We start from the raw sequence: 23,080 nt of genomic DNA on the forward strand, positions 1-23,080 counted from the left end.
CTTAAAAGGTTGTCATTCATAGCCAGAAATATAATGCCATCACAAAACAGTCACTTCTCCCTGCTTTACAAAAGCAATCCAAAGAGAACACAGTAGGTGTCTTCTTTCCAATAGTATTAACAAGATCGACTAAACTGTCCCTCGAAAAGGACAATTAATGTCCTAAGCAAAATTAATAAATCAGTAGCTATTATGAAGAAAGGATTCTAGAACTGTACTTAATGTGGTAGGTGGTTATACTGCATAGTTTGAGGTGAAAAGCAGAATCTGATCTCTCACTCTTTGGGCCATTGGCTAACTGGTTGGTTGGTCTAAGTGGTCTATCTCTTACAGGTGTAAAGTTTTTTTAGTCTGTGAGCAATTGACCCCTTTCATTTCCTTATCCTTGTTTTTTTCTAATATTTTGACTGACCTCTCCCTTTGCACACTTTCACATTAACAGTTTATTAAATTTGTCACATTCATTACAGAATTTGTCCAACTCAAGGAGTCCCACAAAAGTAGTTTGGAAGGAATGGTTCAAGCTCTTGAGGAAAAGAGGAAAGTCATTAAGTACACAGTGTACTTGAGTTGCAACTTTTAAAAAATGTTTCTAAAAATATTTTATTATCAATTTTAAATTTTCTTCCTCCACCTACTCTTCCCCCACCTATTGAGAAGGCAAAAAATGATACCCACTGTACTTATGAACCATGCAAAACATTTTCAGATTTGCAAAGTTGTAAAGAAAAAAGACATGAAGACTTATGCTTCAACTTGCACTCAGTTCATCAGTTCTCTCTGTGAAGGTGGATAGCATTTTTCATCAAGAGTCCTTTCTGGAGGCGGCTAGGTGGCACAGTGGATAGAACACCAGCCCTGGAGTCAGGAGTACCTGAGTTCAAATCTGGCCTCAGATACTTAATAATTACCTAGCTGTGTGGCCTTGGGCAAACCACTTAACCCTATTGCCTTGTAAAAACCTTTAAAAAAAAAAAGAATCCTTTGTGGGGCAGCTGACCCTGGAATCAGGAGGACCTGAGTTCAAATTGGCCTCAGACACTTAATTACCTAGCTATGTGACCTTGGGCAAGTCACTTAACCCCACTGCCTTGCAAAAACAAAAACACAAAAAGGGTCCTTTGAACACTAATGCATTGCTGGTGGAATTGTGAACTGATCCAACCTTTCTGGAGAGCAATTTGGAATTATGCCCCATGAACAATAAAAATGTGGCATACCTTTTGATCCAGCAATACCTCTACTGGGTCTATACCCTGAAGAGATCATGAAAAAGGGGAAAAGTCCCTCAGGTACACAAATATTCATAACAGCTCTTTTTGTAGTGGCAAAGAATTGGAAATTGAAAAGATGCCCATCAACTGGGGAATGGCTGAATAAGTTGTGGAATATATATATGATGGAACAATACTGTTCTATAAAAAAAGTAATAAGGGGGTAGAGCCAAGATGGTGGCAGGAGAAGAGCCTCTCCTAGGTGCTCTCTCCAAAAATATTTCAAAAATCTTAAAATTATGACTCTAACTAAATTTTCAAGAGACAGAACCTACAGAAAGATCCAGTGAGGCAATTCTCCAGACCAAGGTAACCTGGAAAATAGTGGGAAAACTCTGTTTCCTAGGGTTAAGAGGGGCAGCCCACAGCAGAAGCAGTTTCCTAACCTGCACCCCAGGGAGAACCAAGCACAACTTGGAAGATCAGCAGGGAGACCTCTACCAGAACAAGCGCAGCAAAGTCCAGGCCCTGAGTGTGGTCACGGCACTGAGGCAGGCAGCACAGATCCAGGAAATGGAAGCAGGCCTGGGGAAATGTAAAGCAAGAGCCTCTAGGAAGCTGCACCCTGAGTGCTCAGCCTATGAAAGGTAAGGAAGTGGAGGGAGACTTTGAGGTCTGTCCTCTGTCCCTGGAACAGCACTCTGGGGCTCTGACCACATTCAGATCCTGATTGCAGCCTAGGCCCCCCTATAGAACAGGGACCCACCCCCGGCCCCATGGCAAAGGGGTGCACTTGTGGTCATTCACAGACCAGGAGAGCAGTCAGAGCCTCACACGCTGAGGTCCTTGTGGGAGTGTCTCAATAAAACTCATAAGTTCAGGAAGCACCTCAAAACCAGGCAATGGCTGGGAAAATGAGTAACAGGGATAAAAAAGGAACCTGACCATTGACAAATACTTTGTCTATGATCCCAAGGAGGATCAAAATGCACAATCTGAAGATGAGGAAGTCCAAGCTCCTGCACCTAAAGAACTCCAAGAAAAATAGAAGTTGGGACAGGTTATGACAGAACTCAAAAAAGATTTTGAAAATCAAATAAGGGAGATAGAAGAAAAATTGGGAAAAGAAATGAGAGAGATGCAGGAAAAACATGAAAATGAAGTCAGCAGCTTAGTCAAGGAGATCTAAAAAAATGCTTAAGAAAAGAACATATTAAAAACCAGCTTAGGTCAAATGGATAAAACAGTTCAAAAAGTTATTGAGGAGAAGAATGCTTTAAAAAGCAGAATTGGCCAGATGGAAAAGGAGATAAGAAAGCTCTCTGAGAAAAACAAATTCTTCAGATGTAGAATAGAGCTAAAGGAAGCTGATCACTTTACAAGAAATCAAGATACAATACTTCAACAACAAAAGAATGAAAAATTAGAAGAAAATGTGAAATGTCACATTGAAAAAAACAACTGATCTGGAAAACAGATTCAGTTAAGATAATTTAAAAATTATTGGGAAACCTGAAAGTCAAGATCAGGAAAAGAGCCTTGAGCTCATTTTTAAAGAATTCCTACAAGAAAACTGCCCAGATATCCTAGAAGCAGAGGGCAAAATAGAAATGGAGAGAATCCACTGATCTCCCCAGGAAAGAGATCCAAAAAACCCCAACCCCCAGGAATATTACAGAAAAGTTCCAGAACTCCCAAGTCAAAAAGAAAATATTACAAGCAGCCAGAAGGACACAATTCAAATGTTGTGGAGCTGCAGTCAGGATCACACAAGAATTAGCAGCAACTACAGTAAGGGCTCGTAGGGCTTGGAATATAATATTCCAGAAGGCAAAAAGCTTGGGACGTAATGGAAAATCAACTACCCAGCAAAACTGAACATCCTCTTCCAGGAGAAAAGATGGACTTTCAACAAACTAGGGGAATTTCAATTGTTCCTGTTGAAACAACCAGAGCTGAACAGAAAGTTTGACCTTCAAATACAGGACTCAGGTGAAGCATAGAGTGGAGAAGGGTAAAATATGAGGGACTTAATGATGATGAACTGCATGTATTCCTGCATAGAAAAATGATACTCATAATACTCATATGAACCTTCTCATTTAATAGAGCAAGTAGAAGATTTTATAGATGAAGCACAGGAGAGAGCTGAATTTGAAGAGATATATATTGTAAAAATGGAGTCAATGGATGAAAGGGAAATGTACTGGGAGTAAGAGAAAGAAGAGGTAGAATAGGCTAAGATATTTCATGTAAAAGATATTTCATGTAGCTTTTGCAATGGTATGGAAGGAGGGGTAAGGCAAGGGGTGGGGATGAGGGATCCTTCATTCTCATCAGAGATGTCTCAGAGAGGAAACAGCATACACACTCTAATAGAGTAGAGACATCTAGAAGAAAAAAGGAGAGAAAGGGGAAGGGGAGTGGGGAATGTGGGAAATAGAGGAGAGAATAGATCATAGGGGAGGACAGTCAGATATAACACATCTTCTTTTTTACTTTTTGCAAGGTGCTGGGATTGGGTGGTATGTCTGGGACCAAGGGACCAGGCGGTTGTTGGATCTCTGGAATGGGATGTGGGTCTCAGGCCTCTTGGCTCCAGGGCTGGCACTCTATCAGCTGTGCCACTCAGCTGCCCCACAGCACATTTTTGAAGAGGGACAGAGTGAAAGAAGAGAGAAAATATAATAGATGGTAGTGGGGAGGAATGGATGGAGGGAATTACAATCAGCAACAGCAACTGTGGAAAAATATGGAAGTAACTTCTAAGATACTCTTATGATTAAAAATGTGATCCACCTGAGACAGAGCTGATGGTATCAGAACACTGACTAAAACACATTTTTTTCCTCTTTATTTTACTTTATTTCTCATGAGGTTCTATATTTTTATGGAGGAGGGGGTATTAAGTTTACTCTTAAACAAGAAAATTTTAGTAAGTATAAATAAAGTCATATTAACCAAAAGAAAGAAAGAAACAAACAAACAAACAAACCAGGAGGGATGGGAATTCAGGGAAGCCTGGAAGGATATGCATGAACTGATGCTGAGCGAGATGAGCAGAACAGAAAAACATTGTACTCCCTAACAGCAACATGGGGATGATGATCAACCTTAATGGACTTGCTCATTCCTTCTGTGCAACAACCAGGGACAACTTTGGGTCATCTGAAATGGAGAATACCATCTGTATACAGTGAAAGAATTGTGGAGTTTGAACAAAGACCAAAGATTATTACCTTCAATTTAGGAAAAAAGACTTGTTATCTTATTATATAATTTTGCTATCTCTTATACTTTATTTTTCTTCCTTAAGGATATGATTTCTTTCTGATCACATTCAACTTAGATCAATACATACCATGGAAACATTGTAAAGACCAATAGACTACCTTCTGTGGGGGGTGGGGGAAGGGAAGGCAAGAATAGGCATAAATTTGTAAAACTCAAAATAAATAAAATCTTTCATTGAAAAAATAATATCTGGATGGAACAGAAAAAAATAAAGGATGGGATTTCAGAGAAGCTTGGAAAGATTTGCATGAATTGACACTGAGCGATGAGCAGAACCAGAAAAACATTGTATACCATACAACAACATGGGGTTGATGATCAACCTTAATGGACTTGCTCAGTCCATCAGTGCAATAATTAGAGAGAATTTTAGGGTATCTTCAATGGAGAATACCCAGAGAAAGAACTGTGGAGTTTAAACAAAGACCAAAAATTAGTACCTTCAATTTTTTTTAAAAAAGTTGTCTTATGTACTACATAATTTTGCTATCTCTAATATTTTATTTCTTCTTCAAGAATATGTTTTTTCCATCAACAAATTCAGTTTTGATCAATGCATAGCATAGAAACAATGTAAAGATTATCAGATTGCCTTCTGTGGGGGGGGAAGGGGGGAAACTGTAAAATTCAAAGCCTTACAAAAAAATAAGAGGTAGAAACTACTATTGTATATAATTGGAAAACAAAATATTTATAAAATAAAGGGTCTTGTGGATCATGGTATTGATCAGAGCATCAAAGTCTTTCAGAGTTTATTATCAATACAATACTGCTAATAAGCCATTCTTCTGGATCTATTTATCTCCTTTTGCATCAGTTCATATAAGTCCTTTCAGGTTTTTCTGAAATTATCATTTCTTATAATAGTATGCCATCACAAACCATAACTCATTCAGTCATTCCCCAATTATTGAACATTCCCCTAATTTCCAATTCTTTGCCACTACAAAAAACCTACTATAAATATTTTGGTATATACAGATTCTTTTCTTTTCCTTTGATCTCTTTGGGATACTGACTCAGTAGCTGGGTCAAAGGTTTCATAGTCTTATGCTAGAACTTATAGTTCCCAAGGGTAACCCACCTTATGTCCAATAATTTCCAATGACTCAATTTTTGGAGGTGCTAAGGGCCTAGGATATGAGTTATTTTCCCCAGGCCCAACCTGGAACCAGGAGGTCCTCAGAGAAATGGAGTGCTCAGAGGAGATAGCTCTGTCTTCTATGGTAACTGTCAATAATGTCTCTTGATCTTTCAAATGGCTCTAAATTAGTCATTTCCTTTTTTTAGTCTAGCAGGCTCCTCAAGTTTTCTTTCTTTTTCCTCAAGGTTAAACAGACTGGACTTTCTTTTTGTTTGCTTCCATATATCAGAGAATGTAAGTTTATCTGTCGAGTTTGGATTACTCCTTTTAGGTGGACTAATTGCTGTAATTCAAAGGAGTCTTTCTCAGGGAACTGCAGGATCACCCCTGATATAAAAATGCCACTTTGAAATATATTTCAGAGTGTTCAGGCTATAAAGCTAAAATGTCTTAAGAGCTAGACTGGCTCACTACAAAAAGAATCCTCAGATAGTATCAAAGGTAGACTAGGACAAGGAATTCCCTAGCAAACTCATAAGGGGAATAAAAAGAGGAAGAAAGAAGAATCCTAATCTTTGTGGCTCAGGAGTTTGGCCTGAAAGCACCTGGTCTTGGTCAACAACTCATTAGACTAATTATACTTCACATTTCCCCTCATAATTTTGAGGTTGTCCTAAGTGAATGAATGTAGTCCTACATTGGACAAGATGTCAAAATGACTCAATCAATTAAAGGGATATCAGGATTAGACAAGACACAAATATCTAATAAAAGAGTCCCTCCCAGTGGGTCATGACCTTGCATTTGAGACTGAGATCATGATGCCATGCTTATCAGTTTATTAGTTTGGTTACCAACCAGTATATAATCTCATTCTGATTTATAATTTATTAGTCAAGGGTTAAGGGAGGAGGGGCAGAGACAGGGAGACAGAAAGAGAGCTATATCTCTTGGAGAATTAGCCAAATATGACAGATTGCAATGCTACCACAACTCTCAGGTGACTAGAGAGGACTTGTGGATAAGGCCTGCCTAGTTCTAACCTGACACAAGAAGCAGCCAAATCAAGGAATCATATAGACCCCCAAGTTTTCTAGTCACTAGAATCCCCAGTTATGAAACCTATTCTAGAGCCAGGGAAACCTGATTGTGTTGCTCCTGAACCCTAAGACTCACTGAATACCAATCCATCAGGTAAAGATCATTCCAACCTTCCCTGGTCCCAGAAACTCACTCAATGTAAAGAGTCTTGGAGGGTTACTTGGAGCAACTCTTAGGGATCCCACCTCGGACACCAAATTGTCAGCTGAGAACTGACTGTAAGGAAACAGGCTTTGAGAATAGTCATTAAGGAAAAATAAAATTATTAAGCTTCTGGAAGAAGGGAGAGCTCCTTAGCCTCTATGAGTTTCATCTTTATAGGGTCTGAGTTCAGGCTACAGGGAAGAAAGGGAAATGAAGCTGACAGACCCCCAACATTTGAAAAGAAAGCTATTCTCCTAAAAAGGCACACAATCTCTATGTGGAAGGAAGACATTCTGACCATTAGACCTAGAAAGTCTCTGAGATCAGTAAGCTGAACATGTCCTGGCTTAGACATTAAGCTGGGTTAAGCAATAAACAGGTCAGTCCTTTGCTGGCAAGACAAGGTTGTGATTTTCATGATTTTCCCATAAAGTTACTGGAGTTTACTGAATAAGCAAGTGAATACTCACTATAAACTGAGGTAGTTATAACTGCTTATCAGTTTTTTTTTTGCTTTATTCCCTAAAACTAGACCAAAAAACTTCACTTTCTCTTTCCTCCTCCAATTAAACTTCATTCACTGATGTGTCCACCTAAGTCCAAATGGCCCCAGAGCAACTGTAATCACATAAAGAGTTATCTCAAAAGTTTTCATGTACTTTTAGGCTATTAAACTTTAAATGGTTAAATTACTAAAACTTAAAACTGCACCAAGACTTTTGGGATTTCCTGTATAAGAACTTCCATATCCCTTTTGTTAGCAGTCCAATCCCATTTTCTGATATACCTTAAATCTGCTATGTCCAGCCTATCTGTTAGTGGTTATGCTTGCTAAGTAGTATGGGGTGTATTGTATTTATGAACATATGTTAAATTCTGTATGCAGCCCTTGAGAAGTTTTTGTTGGGCTATTATTTAGCCCACAAGAGCTAAAAATTTGGATTGCCTTAAATTGCTACTACTTTCAAGGATACCAAAGCAAAGATCCCATAATAGAAGGACCACATTTCCTCCCAAGTAACAAACTGGGTCCCCAGAAAAGGAAGGTGAATCTCTGATACATCAGAGATGGGATTTTTGCTAAACAAAAGGGAAAAGCGGGGAGTTCACTTTGAGATGATCTGAAACTACATCCCGGGGGTGGCTAGGTGGTACAGTGGATAGAGCACTAGCCTTGGAGTCAGGAGTACCTGAGTTCAAATCCGGCCTCAGACACTTAATAATTACCTAGCTGTGTGGCCTTGGGCAAGCCACTTAACCCCATTTGCCTTGCAAAAACAAACAAACAAAAAAAAACAAGTCAACTCAGCTGAAGTCTCCTAAGTGAGACTTCTCCAGATTCCTCTAGTTGCTAATGTCTAGATCTCCAACAAAATAACTTTGAATTTACCATATAGTTTATACTTTTATGTTGTTTCTTTAGGACAAAGACTTCTTTTAGTCCAGTCTTCCTGTTTCTGTAGATACTAAAATAAATGCTTATTGAATGAATATGTAATATTTAATTCTTTCCTAACCCTTTTCTCTAATAAAATGTATTTGCTTAACAAAATATTGACAAAATAGTTGGAAATAGGGTCTTTTTACATGCATGATAATGAAAAAATAATTAAACTATATAGGAGGGTGTGAATAGTCCATAAGTAATGTCAAGAATGTACTGAAGTACGTGATGGAGTTCAGTCCTCCCTGATTGATAAGCAGTAGAAAACTGAATTAAAAACAAAGTTTCAAATTTGCTACTCTGAACAAGTTAAAATATTCTCACCCTCATTTTTTTTTTTAGGTTTTTGCAAGGCAAACGGGGTTGAGTGGCTTGCCCAAGGCCACACAGCTAGGTAATTATTAAGTGTCTGAGGCCGGATTTGAACCCAAATACTCCTGACTTCAGGGCCGGTGCTTTATCCACTGTGCCACCTAGCTGCCCGTCTCACCCTCATTTTTAAAAGTTTTCTGTGAAGTAAAATTAACCAGATAACAGTTTAAGTGACAGTTAACTGCTTGGGTCTATTATCTGAATTTTCAAGTAAACCCAAATGAATTGGGATGAATAAATATTTATTTAAAAGCATATTTTTATGTTCAAAGCAATATCTATCCTACTGTGGAATTCTCTTTGTTTCTTCTACAAATCATTATTAAACATATCTGTTTGTAATCCTTAATGTATATATAATCCTTAAATATGCTTTACAATATAAGACACTCTAGAACAGCAGAAGATACTTATAAGTGAAACAAAATAATGCACTCTTTAACACGATGGGTTCGAATTAAGGACTGGAAGCCTCAGGCTTAAAGTAACTAATTCAGCTTCTAGTTTGATTTTATCAAGCCCTCAGGATAATATTATTTTGGTTACTGCTACTATAGGACACAGAATAATTTTACCCAAGGGGATTGGCTGTTATACAGAGTAAAATTTAATGCTTCTTGTTCTTAATTCTAAAAGTGAGTAAAAAGTGTTATATTTCTCTAAGGGGATAGAAAAACCATCAATTAAATGTTTTTCTAGTGGTTCATAATTTTTACCTTTTCTGTGAGACAAGCCTTCTCACCCAAACCTAGGTTTCAGTGGAGCCAAGTTCATAAATTTAGGTCCTTAATCTGAGAGAAGCTTTTAATCCAGAAAAATCTAGTACAACAAAACCTCAAAATGGATCATTAATACAACCTTCACCAAGTACTTACAACACATTGGCATCATAGCTGAGTCAAATTCTCATGCCTCTCTCAAGGGATTAAACTAGATGTCCCCTGAGATCCTTCCAGTTCTAAATCTATGATCTCCATTACAGAATAAAAATAATAGAAACACAGTCAAAAGTTCCCCAAATGGTCAAAGGACATGAAATGGCAATTCTCAGATAAAGAAAATAAAGCTATCTATCATTAGTCCTATGAAAAATTGTTCTAAATCATTACTGATTAGAGAAATGCAAATTAAGGCACCACCTCACACCTCTCAGACTGGCCAATATGACCAGAAAGGACAATGATCAATATTGGAGGGGATGTGGAAAAATTGGGACACTAATGCATTGTTGGCAGAGTTATGAACTGATCTAATCATTCTGGAGAGCAATTTGGAATTACGCCCAAAGGGCAATAAAACTGTATATCCTTTGATCCAGCAATATTACTCCTAGGTCTTAATCCCAAAGAAATGACAAAAAAAGGATAAAAAAAAAGCCACATTACAAAAATATTTATAGCAGCTCTCTTCATAGTGGCAAAGAATTGGAAATTGAGGGGGATGCTCATCAATTGGGGAATGTTGGAACAAAGTGTGGCATGGGAATGTGATGAAACTATTGTTCTATAAGAAAATCATGAGGGGCAGGACTTCAGAGTAGCCTGAAAAAACTTGGCATGAATTGATGCAGAGTGAAGTGAGCAGAACCAGAAGAGCATCATACACGATAATAGTGACATTGTGTGATGATCAACTCTAATGGACTTGCTCGTTTCAACAATACAATAATCAAAGACAACTCTAAAAAACTTGTGATAAAAAATACCAATCATATCCAGAGAAGGAACTATGGAGTTTAAATGTAAACCAAAGCTTACTATCTTCAATTTTTTAAAAGCAGTCTTATGAATTATATTTTTCCTTTTTTCCATTTGATTCTTCTTTTACAACATGATTAATATGGATATATGTTTAACATGGGGGAGGGGGACAAGAGAAGAGAAGGGAAGGAGAAAAATGTGAAAATAAAAACCCTACCAAAAATGATTACTTAAAACTATCTTTGTATGTAGTTGTAAAAAATAATAAAATATTGAAAAAATTCTCCAACAGACTATTTTTATTTAGTTATTAACTATAGCGGGAGGCAGCAAGGTTGAGTAGGTCCAGAGCTCAAATCCTGCTCTTTACTAATTTATATGAGCCCTTAGAGAAGTCTTTTAAAATATCTGAGCCTCTGGTTTCTCATCTGTAAAATAAGGAGTTTAGACTAAATAAACTCAAAGGTCTCTTACATTTCTAATTCTATGAAGCCTATGGTTACTGCTTTATAGATGTACATTTTTGCATTTTAAGTGATTTTATAGAAAAAGAAGCAGATTTACTCTTGCTATTTGCTTCTTTTATTAGATAATTATAGAAAATAAATCTCATTCATCAAAAACTACTTCAAAATAGTGAAAAAACTTTGACTTAGTTCCAATGAATAATAGACTATAAGTATATTCTATACCTACAAGAATTTGAAAATTTTTACTGTGCTTACTTGATGAAGAATTAATTCCTACTGCTTTTTCCATCATACAAATATATTTTTGCTTCTATAATGACCATCCTAGAGAGATTCTGAAACCAGAATTCCTTAGAAATGCAGCATTAGACATCTACCCCCAGGGAACTCAAAGACTGACAGAAAAGTCCATGTGCATGCACATGAGGGTGCACACAAACAAATCATAGTTAGCACTTTTTGTAGTGAAATAAGAGATATTAATCAATTGAAGAATGGTGAAACAAACTGAGGTATATGGATGTAATGGAAGATTACTGTTTTAAAAAAAGTTGAGTTTTAAAAAAGATGAATATGAAGGAGCTTGTGGTTGAAGAAATTTCCTTTACTAATAATGAAGATTGGCAACTGTTCCATAATTTATAATATTAAAAGAGTTGGTTGGGGAGTACTGAAAAGTTAAGCGATTTGTCTACGGTCATTCACTGGCAGTGAGCTGAAGGAGAAATGTCTAAGACTCAATTCACTACAACAACAGCCTCTCAAAAAACAGTCAAAAATATCCGATATCAACAATTTTTTTTTAATTTTGAAGAAGAGAGTAAAGCAAAAGGTAACTCTCCAAAAATTTATATGGAGCTTTGAATCCAAATCTCCAAGCCTCTAAGAATATCTCCTTAATTGTAAAGTTCAAAACCTCACAAAAATGATAAGTAGAAAACTACTACTGTATATAATTGGAAAAAATAAAATATTTGTTAAAAAAAAAGATAATGAAAGCTGGAAAAAAGAACATTTTCTTTAGTATTAATAAAGGTTCTTTAAATTCTATGTACTAGTTTTGTGGTTCTTTAAATTAGAAATTCTGCTGACTTCTGTAAATATTATATTACTTAACATTATTCTTCCCAGTCACCAAGATTCATCTCATAGTCATCCTTCAACTGCCTAATACAGGATGAGTACTACTAGAATGTTGTTGGCAATATTCCTCAGGTACTTTATTTATTATCCCCAGCTTCTATAAAAATGTTGATTTATTTGGGGAGTTATGGCAAAAGTGATGCTAATTTAGAATAATTTGTTTCAATGATCAAACTGAAGTGATTTCAAAGTAAAAATGTTTCCTGTAGTGTCCTATTTCAAATTCAATAAATAAATTCTCAATTCATTGGGAAAGAATAAAACAATCATGTTTCATAATATGTTACTCAACAAACATTAGGCATTAGGTAAATTTTTAAAAAAGCACTTAGGTGGAGAGAAGGGAATAATGCAAGACAAACTGAGGAGACAAAGTAAATAAGACAAGATGACTAACTGGATTTGAAAGGTAAGGGGGGGGGAGTCAATGATGTCCTTTTTCTTTTCTTTTCTTTTTAAATTTTACTTATTAAAGGCAATGAGGTTAAGAGTGATTTGCCCAAGGTCACACTACTAAGCAATTTTTATTAAGTGTCTGAGGTAGAATTTGAACTCAGCCCTGACTCCAGGGCTGGTGTTCTATCCACTGTGCCTCCTAGCTGCCCCAATGATGTCCTATAGGTTGCAATTTAGAAGGCAAACAGCAGCTCTGGCCCAGTATTATTATTATTATTATAGGGATTAAATGAGTTATTTGCAAAATGCTTAGCACAATACCTGAGATGGCTTTGGTGATTGGTCAAGCTTTGTTTCCTTCCTCTTCCTTACCTTCTTCTCTCCCAGTCCTGCCTTCTTTCTAGGGGACCTCTTAAGTTAGTTATACTGATGGTCCCTTTAATATCTCTACTTCTCAGTTCCTCAATCTACTCAACTCCCACAACCTATTCCTGCCTCAGTTGTACAGTCATTTCTTTAATTTTGCCAGGACCTCAAAGTATCCCACTTCCAAGCTCATCATAAAAAGATATTTTATCTTTTTAACTCTCTTGATGCCTATCTCTAACCTATTTTTTACCCTACTACTATTCTTTCAGGATTTAAGGGGACTGTGCTGACCACACAAAGTGAATGATGGTGTTAAGTGGCAAAATTATGTTTCTTACAGTGAGGCATCCTTCTCACCTGCCTTTATCGAACATGGCCTGATTAATAGGACTATTGGAGATGATACAGCTACTGTGAAAGTCTCTTGGCCTTAGATTGGTTTTTGCTCCCTATTTTTAGCAAGGAGTCATCAACACTGGGCAAACACCAGTATGTAATATTAGGTGACAGGATAAATCCTAGTGTGCCTCTCAAAAGGACTAATCATCAGTATGGACTTTCCTCTCAGACCTTCCTTCACCTTTGAGCTACTCACCAGTATGACTCATCTGGACCTTACTAAACCATCCGATCTCAAGCAGCAACTGGTGTACAAGGGGTTTTGTCCGGGGTGACGATGTTTGTCCTTTGTTCTCAAAGAGCATGACATCAAGGAGGTGAAGTCACGACAAACACATGAATTGGATCTGAGTGAGGGGATGCAGTGCTAAGTCACCAGCCTCACTTTCTGCTCCAGAGTCAACTGGGTCCAGTGGCCAGATATGAATCAGGACGACTGGAGGTGACCCTGGTTGCGAGGCAATCAGGGTTAAGTGACTTGCCCAAGGTCACACAACTAGTAAGTGGCAAGTGTCTGTGGTCAGATTCAAACTCCTGTCCTCCTGACTCCAAGGCCAGTACTCTCTATCCACTACACCACCTAGCTACCTCCAATTCTGATCTTTCCTCTCTAGTCTCACTCTTAATGACTTCCTCAACTCCCACAAATTGAGTTAAGATCTATATACTGATGAACCCCAGTCTCTCTCTTGAACTTCAGTCTTGTATCGTCTGCCTTTTAGACATTTTAAATAGATGTACTGGAAATATAGCATGTTCAAAACAGAACCTATTATCTTTCCCCAAAATTTCTCTCCTTTATGAAAATTTACTATTTCTTTTTAAACAGCACTATTCTTCAGGTATCCCAGGCTCATGTTTTTGGCATCATCCTTGATTTCCTCTGACTCACTAATATGAAATCTAAGCAATTGCCAAATCTTGCTATTTCTTTTCAATGTATCACATAACCTACCCTTTCCACTCACTAAAATCCAAGCTTTAATTACTTCTTGCCAATAAGCTAATTGGTCTTCTTGTCTCAATTCTCTGCTTATTTTGATTTATATGCCTTAAGATCAAATCATATCACTCTCATACTTAATAAATTCCAATAACTTTCTTGCCTCTAGGAAAATAAATTCCAAAGATTAGCTTTCAAACTCTTTCACAACCAGATCCTAACCAACCTTTCAGCTATATTATATAGTAGTTCCCCTCCCAAACTCTTAAGATGTAGCCAAATGGGGCTTTTGTACCAGCTGTCTTCCAAGCTTGAAATATACTCTCCTTTCACTTCCACTTTATAGAATCCCTCTCTTTAAGAATTCAAGCAATACTTTCTACATGAAACCTTTTCTACTTCATGAAATGCTTAGTGATCTACCAAATGCCCTGTATTTAACTTTTACATTCATTCTCTTAATATTTATTCTAGATATCCTTAAATATGTTATCTCTATTAGAAACTCTCTAAGAAATGGCATGATTTCATTTTTTTTTTGTAATGGTATCTCCAGAGCTCAGCATAGGACCTGAAACAAAACAGGCATTTAATTAATGGATATTCTTTTTGTACCTGTCAGATCACTAATATTCATTTTCTAGTTGGAGTTTTGTCATATCCATTAACTCTAAGTATTCCCCAAGGCACTGTCCTGGGCTCTTTACTCTTTTCTCTCAACATCAGCTCATTTGATATCTTCATCAGTTCCCAAGGGTTCAATTATCATATCATATTTATCTATCTATCTATCTATATGTATATAGTAGTACCCTAGATGGGTAATATCAAAGTCAAATCGGGCTGGAAAACTACAACTTAACGTTATCAATGTTAAATGTTAAGTGTGTGCGTGTGTACACACATATATACTTTATATATGTTAATAGTTCCCAAAACTACATATACAGAACTAATCTCTTTCCTGTTTCACATTACAAACTGTCTATTAGATCTTAGAAATCTATGTCCCACAGATATCAAAAATTCAACATATCCAAAACAGAACTTGGTATCTTTTCCTCAAAAACAACCCTCTTCTGAACTTCCCTTTGTTTGTCTAGGGCAGAGATATCAGATTTGCAGCCCCCAAATTCCCCAATCCAAGTAGATTAAAATGTTATTATGAAATGCTTAGCAAAATAAATAAAAATATATGATGGAATTTGTGGTTTTTCCATTTCTACTTGAATTTGGCAACACTAGTCTAAGACAGAGTTGTTAAACTAAAGGGTCTCAAAACTCCTCAGTGCAGTCTGACCCAGAATAAAATATAACTGGGAAATGTTTCACATGAAAAAAAATTCAACATTGATAATGTTAAGCTGTAGTTTTCCATTCCTTTCTATTTGACTTTGACAAACATGTACCACCATCTTTCCATTTACTCAAATTTACAACATTTGCTGTCACTTGTGATTCCTTACCTTATTCTCCAAACAAATCCAATCAATTGCCAAATCTTGCTGTTTCTATCTCCCTGCCATCTCTTATATAGTCCCAGTCTCTTCACTCACAAGCATTTTTGCTCAGGTTTGGTTCTTTGAAATTATGCAAACAGTATGCCACAGAATTTAAAAGGACAATTCATCACCTCTCACCAAGACCGTTACAACAGTCTTCTAATTGGTCTCCAAGCTTCAAGTCTCTTCCTCCTCTAGTCCATCTTCCACTGCCAAAGTGATTTTCCAAAGGCTTAAGTCAGATCATGACACTCCCCTTCTCAAATTCCAGTGGCTTCATCTTACTTCTGCTTGGTATTTAAAATCCTTTACAACCTGTCTCCTTCTTTCTTCCCTGGGGTCCTGATACCTTGCTCCCATTTACAGTGTGTAGACCCGCCATCCTGGACTACCTGCTGGTCCTCACCCAAAGTCCATCTCCATCTTTAGCCTGGGCATTGGCTGTCTTCCATTCTTAGAATGCTCTCCCTCTCAAAACAAAGATGATGTCTGAAAAGCATTTAGTGCCCAATGAATACTTTTCCCTTTTTCCTGCCTCTTGGAATCCCTGGATTCCTTCAAGACTCAATTTAAAGATCAACTTTAGAAGGTGCCTTTCCAGTTACTTCAGCTGTTTAGTGCATTCTCATAAAAGAAGACTTTCCATTCATCTGTCAGTATCTTTATGTCCATATTTATATTTATTTAAATATTTTCTTCCCTATTAAAATGTAAACTTTATAAGTGTAAAGATTTCTGTTCTCTTTTTCTTTGCATCCCCACTGCTTAGTATACTGTCTGGCACAGAATAAATAATCAAATTCATTTTTATTGATTATGATAAAGCAAGTAAAAATAATAATAGTAAAAATGAATATGTGATAAATTCTCTGAAAGGCACAAACAGTAAGTGAGGATAATTCATTTCTAAATGAGATGATAAGAGAAGATTTCATGGAGAGACTGGCATATGAGCTGGGCTCTAAAAAATAACATTTTTGAAGATGGAGATTAGGGAGAAGACACATTCTATGCAAAAAGCATGTAGATTAGAAGAGGGTAGAAAAACTGAGTATGATCATGAAGCATCTCCCAAATCTATCCCTCCTAAATTTTCCATTTCAATGAAAGATACCGTTATCCTTTTAGTCACTCAGGTTCACAATTCTGGAGTCAGAAGGGACTCTTCCTTTTTCCAAAGTCAGTCAGTTATCTCCTCTTTAGTCTACCTCTATATTTCACACCATAATACAAGCTCTTTTCTCCTCTCAGTTGGAGAAATGCAATAGACTAATCGGTCTACCTTTCATCTTTCATCTCTCAATCCACCCTCCTCCACCAAGCAGTAAAGGTAATCTTTCTAAAACACAGATTTGACCTGAACACAGAACTGACCACATCAAATCCCTTCTCAAGAAATTCCATTCACCTCTAAGATAATTCTTTTGTTTGACATCTAAAGCTTTTCATAATCTGGCTCTAGCCTACCTTTCCAGACTTATTTCACATTACACCCTCTCATAAAATATTCCAGTTAAAATAACCTATACTTGCATTCCATCTCCTCTCTTCTTGACTCTACAAAGGCTAATGCTCTTTCCCTCTGCTTCTTTCAATTCCTAAGTTTCTTCAGACCTCATGTTGGATGCAGTCTATAGAAGCCCTCTCCCAATCCCATAAATCAACTCTTATCTCACACCACCAACATCTTGTTGTATTTACTTGACGTATACTTTGTTCTAACTTATTCGTGTATGTTTTATAACCTACTCATAACAGGTAAGATTCTTGAAGTCAGAAAATTTGATATTTTATATTCCTGGCATCTAGCAGTGAGTTGCACCTATCAGGCTGAGACCTGGAGTGAACCGAGATCCATTTAAACTGCTCTAATCTCTAGAGGTCCCTGAAGGGAGAGAAAGTCCTTGGGAAGAAGCTGTTGTGTAGAGGAGGAGGCAATCTCTATCCTGACCATCTCCCCAGCTACTACACTAGAGGCTTCAAGGAATTTTCCCTCAAGTAAGATCTGGGACTCTTGGGTGAATGGAATTACTTCACACCCAACAGAACTCATTTACTGTGTACTGTGTCTCATAAGTATACTTTCTTTGATTTCTGTTTTGCTTTCCACTTGGATAAAAGGATCTATTGAGTGTTGCAGAATTGACATCTGCTAGGAAGGGGTCAAATCTTGGATATATAGCTAGGGAGTGCTCCTTTCACATTAAGGGTTTAATAATCAAGAATGTAGTTTGAACTTAACAATTACTTCCCCTAGATTAGCAATATTTGATGGAGCAGATAGAAATAATTCCAGCCCAGGACTCCCTCTCTCTGAGGAGAGAAGAGTGGCCAGCTTTGGTACCAAATCTTCTTTGGTACCAATTTCCTTCTTGGCTGGAATTAATGTATAAAGAAATGTATAAAGAAAGGAGATTGAGAAGTTCTCTATTCTTGCTTCTTTGCCAAACATCTAGACAGACCTCTGCGTACACAAATAACCTACATGAACAAAACCAAAACAGAACCTATACAAACCTTACAAATGGAAATGTGTTCACTGTTCCCTTTGACTAATAACCCTCAAACTTTTAGTATGTGTGTGTGTGTGTGTGTTTGTATATATCTGTTCCACCACCATCTGCAATACCAACTTTCTTGATGTTTTTTTCCTAAGTTTCTAAACCCTCAACTTTTTTTTATAAATTATAAATGTAAAATATAAGCTCCTTGAGGGCAAGAATTTTCATTTTAAATTTCCTAAGAGCAGAGTATCTCAAATATATTATGCATATAAATACCAAATCCGAATCTGCAGCTTTCACACACTAATTGAAAAGACATAATGATTTGCCCTCAACTTCATGCTACTCAAAATCATGACTCCAGCTGCTATTGTACAATGTAAGTGGTTCATATTTATTTTTTTATATAAATTGTATTTCCCCCCAAATAAATGTGGTTCATATAAAGCATAAGTACAAACTATAATCAGTTTCTTTTTTCAGTAACATTTTTTTTCCTTTCAAAAGCATTTCATTGTTGGGGTATGATTCAGACCAAGACAATATTAAAATCTATGTACTACTGATAGGTTTTGTTTATATTTTTTTCCTTGTTTCATTCACTCCAGTATAATAAATACTTAATGGAATTCAATGAGAGCATGAAACAACAATGCATCGTAGAAAAAGTACTACTTGTGAAATCAAAAAAAAAATCAAATTCTAGCTCTGCAACTTATTGTCTATGACCATGGGCAAATTATTTAAACTTTCTAGATTTGTTTCCTCATTTGTAAAATGGGAGATGGGGGAAAGTATTTCGGGAGGGTTGGAGATAGATGATCTCTAGGATATTTTTGAGCCCTTAATTTACAGTAAGACATCCAAACAAAAACTAAAGGAATATTATAAAGGGAAGTTTCCAATTCTCTTAAAGTCATTCCTTTTTCTCACCCTAGTAAATTATTTCAGTTTTCTCAACTATCTATTTGAATTAAATAACTTCTAAGGTCCCATCCAGCTCTCAGTTTTAAAATAGTGACAATGACATTTAAAAATAAGGTCAACATTCCTGAAAAATGAACCAGTTTGAGAAGAGATGACCTTGAAGGTACCAAATTCACTCAGCATGTTTTACCTGTACTTGATCTCATATATCATCTATTGATTATAATCCAGGAAAATGTCATCACAAATTAGAATACTTTTCCTCCTTTTCAGTCTCTTGCATGCATCCAACCTTTTTTGATCAAGTTATATTCTATTTTCATTTTCTCTTATCCAAAATGAAATCAGAAAGCATTTATAATGTTCCCACTATGTGATAGGCACTATAAATATGAAGGAAAAAATGGAAAGAGTTCTTGCATTCAAGAAGCTTATATTCCAAAGGTGAACTTACACATCTAAAAGTACTTACAGAATACAGACAGAATGAATACAAAATAAATACAAGGTAGTTAAATAAAAGTAATCATATGTTGCAGAGGTAAGGAAGAATTCACTTGAGGCATGGGGGACCACTAATGCAAAGGTACAGACATAATATCTGGAATTACTATGTACATCAGGAAAGAGAATCTAAGTCTGGTTGGATCATGGAGCACAAAAGGAGAATAATATAAGAGCATGGAAAGACAAGATCAAATTGTGAAGAATTTTAAAAGTCAAATTTCCTCCTATAGGAAAATTGAATAGGGAAATAGCCTAGTCAGACCTGCACTTAAGGAAAAATCACTTTATCAGCTGTGTAGAGAATGGATGTGTAGAGGTGAGAGGTGATGGAATACCTAATTAAGTTTGTGTCAACTCAGGATGGGTCAATTCAGGATAGGTCAGTGCAGGAGACACTATGGAGGAAGAAACAAGATTGACTGCATAGGCCATCCACTCAATTTAAAAAGCAATGACAATTCATGTCATTGCTTCAATATTTCTCATTTGTCTACTCTGAGAAGCATTTCTGGAAAGATCATCAGAGAGTTAAATAAAACACAGTTCCTTATTGTGGGGGGAGGGGAGAAGTAGTTTGCAATATACTTAAATAAGGAAATCTAAAACTGTTATATATTGTCATTCCTATTAATATGGCAGTGATCTAGTTAATTTTGAAGAGAATATTAGGGCTGGAAGCAAACTTAGAGAGGATCCTGTCCATCCACTTCATTTTTTCACATATCATGAAAAAGTCCCAAGGAGGCTAAATGATTGGTCAAAGGTTAGAAATATTCCTCAGACTTTCTATCTGTATGCTCCACGGTGCATACAGATAGAAAACCAGACCTGGAGCAAGAAAGACCTGAGTTCAAATCCAGATTTAAACACTAACTAGCTTTGTGACCCCCTGGGCAACTCACCTCATCTAATTTGCCTCAGTTTTTTCAACTACAACATGAGCTGGAGAAGGAAATGACAAACCATTCTAGTATCCTTGCCAAGAAAATCCCAAATGGGATCAGGAAGACTGATAGGATAGGACTGAAATGACTTAACATCAAGTTTCACAAAATTAGATATAAAAATGCCTATAGTAGATCTCTAGGAGCAGTGATATATTATTAAAAATACATTTTTTTCTTAGATCATAGACTCATAATGTCCTAAGCCTCAGCTTTTCACCTATAAAATGAAAAGACTGAACTAGTCCACCTCTGATATATCTTCCAGCTCTAGGTCCTATGGACATTTGATACAATGAAAAGAGGATCTGTAGAAGGTCCAAGAGATTAAATCCAATTTCTATCTGTGACCTTGGGAAAGTCATACTTTGTAGCACTCACCCTCTCTGCCTCAGTTTCCTCATCTATAAAATAAGGGAGCTGAACAAGACTTTTCTGAGATTCTCTTGAGCTCTCTATGATTTCATGATAGTCAAGATCTCACCATCTCCACAAAAACCTGTTTATGGTCATTCTTGCCTATATCACAAGTAGGAGCAACATTTAAATGACAGCTGGCCTCAACCATGGAGCTCAATACCAAAAAAATCTTATACACATTTCAATGAAACAGGAAATCCAGTAAAGAAGTATATTTTACAACTAATATAAAAAAATCCAAAAAGTAAGACAAAATATGGTATTGTTTCACTTTAACTGGATAAATATTATTAGCCTTTACTTTTCTTTTATATTTTAATTCCTCCCTCAAACTTTTATGCAGGTTTTTCATTACACAATTTTGATTACTTCCGAAATAGGTTTCTTGAGGATTTAAGCAGAAATGTTTTGCTGCTTGGGGGGGAAATTTAGCCTGTTAATGTGGAAAATAACTTTATTAGAGCAATATAGCCCTGTAACTTGGATTAAAACCAGCATATGACCAAAGTAATCTTGATCACCATTCTGAATAATAGTTTGGGCAGGAAATATCACCTTTTTAACTGAAAACTTCCCCTTTTGGTCCGTTTGACTTGGGAATACAGAACAGATAGCCTTAGATTTTGGAAGCTGAACTTTTAAACGTTGCCATGATTTGAGTTTTACCAGTTAAAAGTCGATATTCATTCTTTTTTTCTCAATGGACTTCCCCTCTCCATCTCCACATCCATGCCTTTTGAAGCCTTTTAAGTTTTCTATTCAAAAGAAAAAGATTTGTAGAACTCCATCCTTCTCTTCCCAAATTAATAATTAACCAGCCTTTATCATAAGCGAAATTTAAACTTTAAAAACTCTCCATCGGCTACCACCCACCTCGTAACAGAGGAGTGGTGGACTCAAGATAAAGAGTGAGACACCTAGTTTTGGGTGTCCCCCCCCCAATGTGGGAATCTGTAGTTACTTGACTATGCTTATTCACTGAAAGGTATTTTTTCCTTTTTTTCCCCCCAGTGGATTCGAGAGGTCATAAATGCTTGTTGACTTTAAAAGAAATGAAAAAATAAGCGGATCCCACAGCCGTACACGGGCACCACCGGACACACTCCCGCCTCAACACTTCCCAAATCGGGGACACTAACCCAAGGCCGGGGAACTTGCTTCTTTGAATCATTCGGATGTGTATTTTAATTTTAATATGACCGACCTCCTTTAGAATGCTCTAGTCTCTATTTTTACGCATTTTAGAACATTATTCGATGAAGACTTCACAAGACTGCTGCCAAGGAAAGGTCAGGCATCCCGGCCCCGGCCGGCCCCCCCCCCCCCCCCCCGCCCCGATGGATGCGGAGCAGCGCACGTCCGCCCGCCGGCCCCGGCCCCCGGGCCCCGGGCCCCGGCCCCCGGCCCCCGGCCCCCGCCCCCCCCCGGCCCCCGGCCCCCGGCCCCCGGCCCCGGCCCCCGGCCCCGGCCCCGGCCCCCGGCCCCCGGCCCCCGGCCCCGGCCCCCGGCCCCGGCCCCGGCCCCGGCCCCCGGCCCCCGGCCCCGGCCCCGGCCCCCACCCGGCCAGGCCGCCCCGCCAGCTCACCTAGTTGGGCTCCGGAGTCCTCCAGCAGCAGCAGAAGTGCCAGGAGGAGGAAGAGGGGGGCGGGCAGAGAGGCGGAGGGGGCGAGGGCGAGGGAGAGGGCGGCCGCCTGGGCCGGGACGCGGAGCGCGGGACGCGGCGGCGCGCTGCGCCGGGCTCTCACCGACCCCCGGCTCTCCATCCCGGCCTGCAGTCCGCATGCATAGTGCGGGCGGCGGCGCGGAGCTGGCGGAGCCCCGGACCCGCGGCGGCGGGGGGCGGGGGTGGAGCGCGCGGCCCGCTGGCGCCCCGGCTCCCTCCTCCTCCTCCTCCTCCTGCCCCCTCCCCCGCTTCTCTCTTCCTCCTCCTCCTCCTCCTCCGGCCCGGCCTTCCCGCCCCGCAGCCAACGGCGCAGCAGCCGGGGGCGAGGGGGCGCCCCAAGCCCGGCGCTCGGCCCTGGCTCCCCGAGGCGAAGGGGCGGGGAGAGGGGCGCCGGAGCCCCGGCCCACCGCTGCCCCCGCCCCTCGGCGCTCCCGGCCCCCAATCGGAGCGCGCTCTCCCCCGGCCGACCCGCAAGCCCGCCCTCCGCCCCGCCCCCTCCTCTCCCCGGGTCCTCGCGCGCGTCCCGCCGCCGCCCCCCGG

The 23,080-nt window shown here is 38.6% G+C and overlaps 1 protein-coding gene across 1 annotated transcript in view; it reads right to left on the reverse strand.

The window, feature by feature from the left end:
* DCBLD2 (discoidin, CUB and LCCL domain containing 2) overlaps nucleotides 1-22,719 on the reverse strand; it is a 98,979-nt gene extending 76,260 nt beyond the window's left edge. The window contains exon 1 of the mRNA XM_074214306.1: nucleotides 22,463-22,719. Coding sequence (XP_074070407.1) covers nucleotides 22,463-22,640 — 178 coding nt within the window. The 5' untranslated portion in view covers nucleotides 22,641-22,719. The remainder of the gene's footprint in view (nucleotides 1-22,462) is intronic.
* Between the last annotated feature and the right edge of the window lie 361 nt (nucleotides 22,720-23,080).

This window comes from Macrotis lagotis, chromosome 1 (genome assembly GCF_037893015.1).
Source record: "Macrotis lagotis isolate mMagLag1 chromosome 1, bilby.v1.9.chrom.fasta, whole genome shotgun sequence".
Taxonomy (NCBI): Eukaryota; Metazoa; Chordata; class Mammalia; order Peramelemorphia; family Peramelidae; genus Macrotis; species Macrotis lagotis.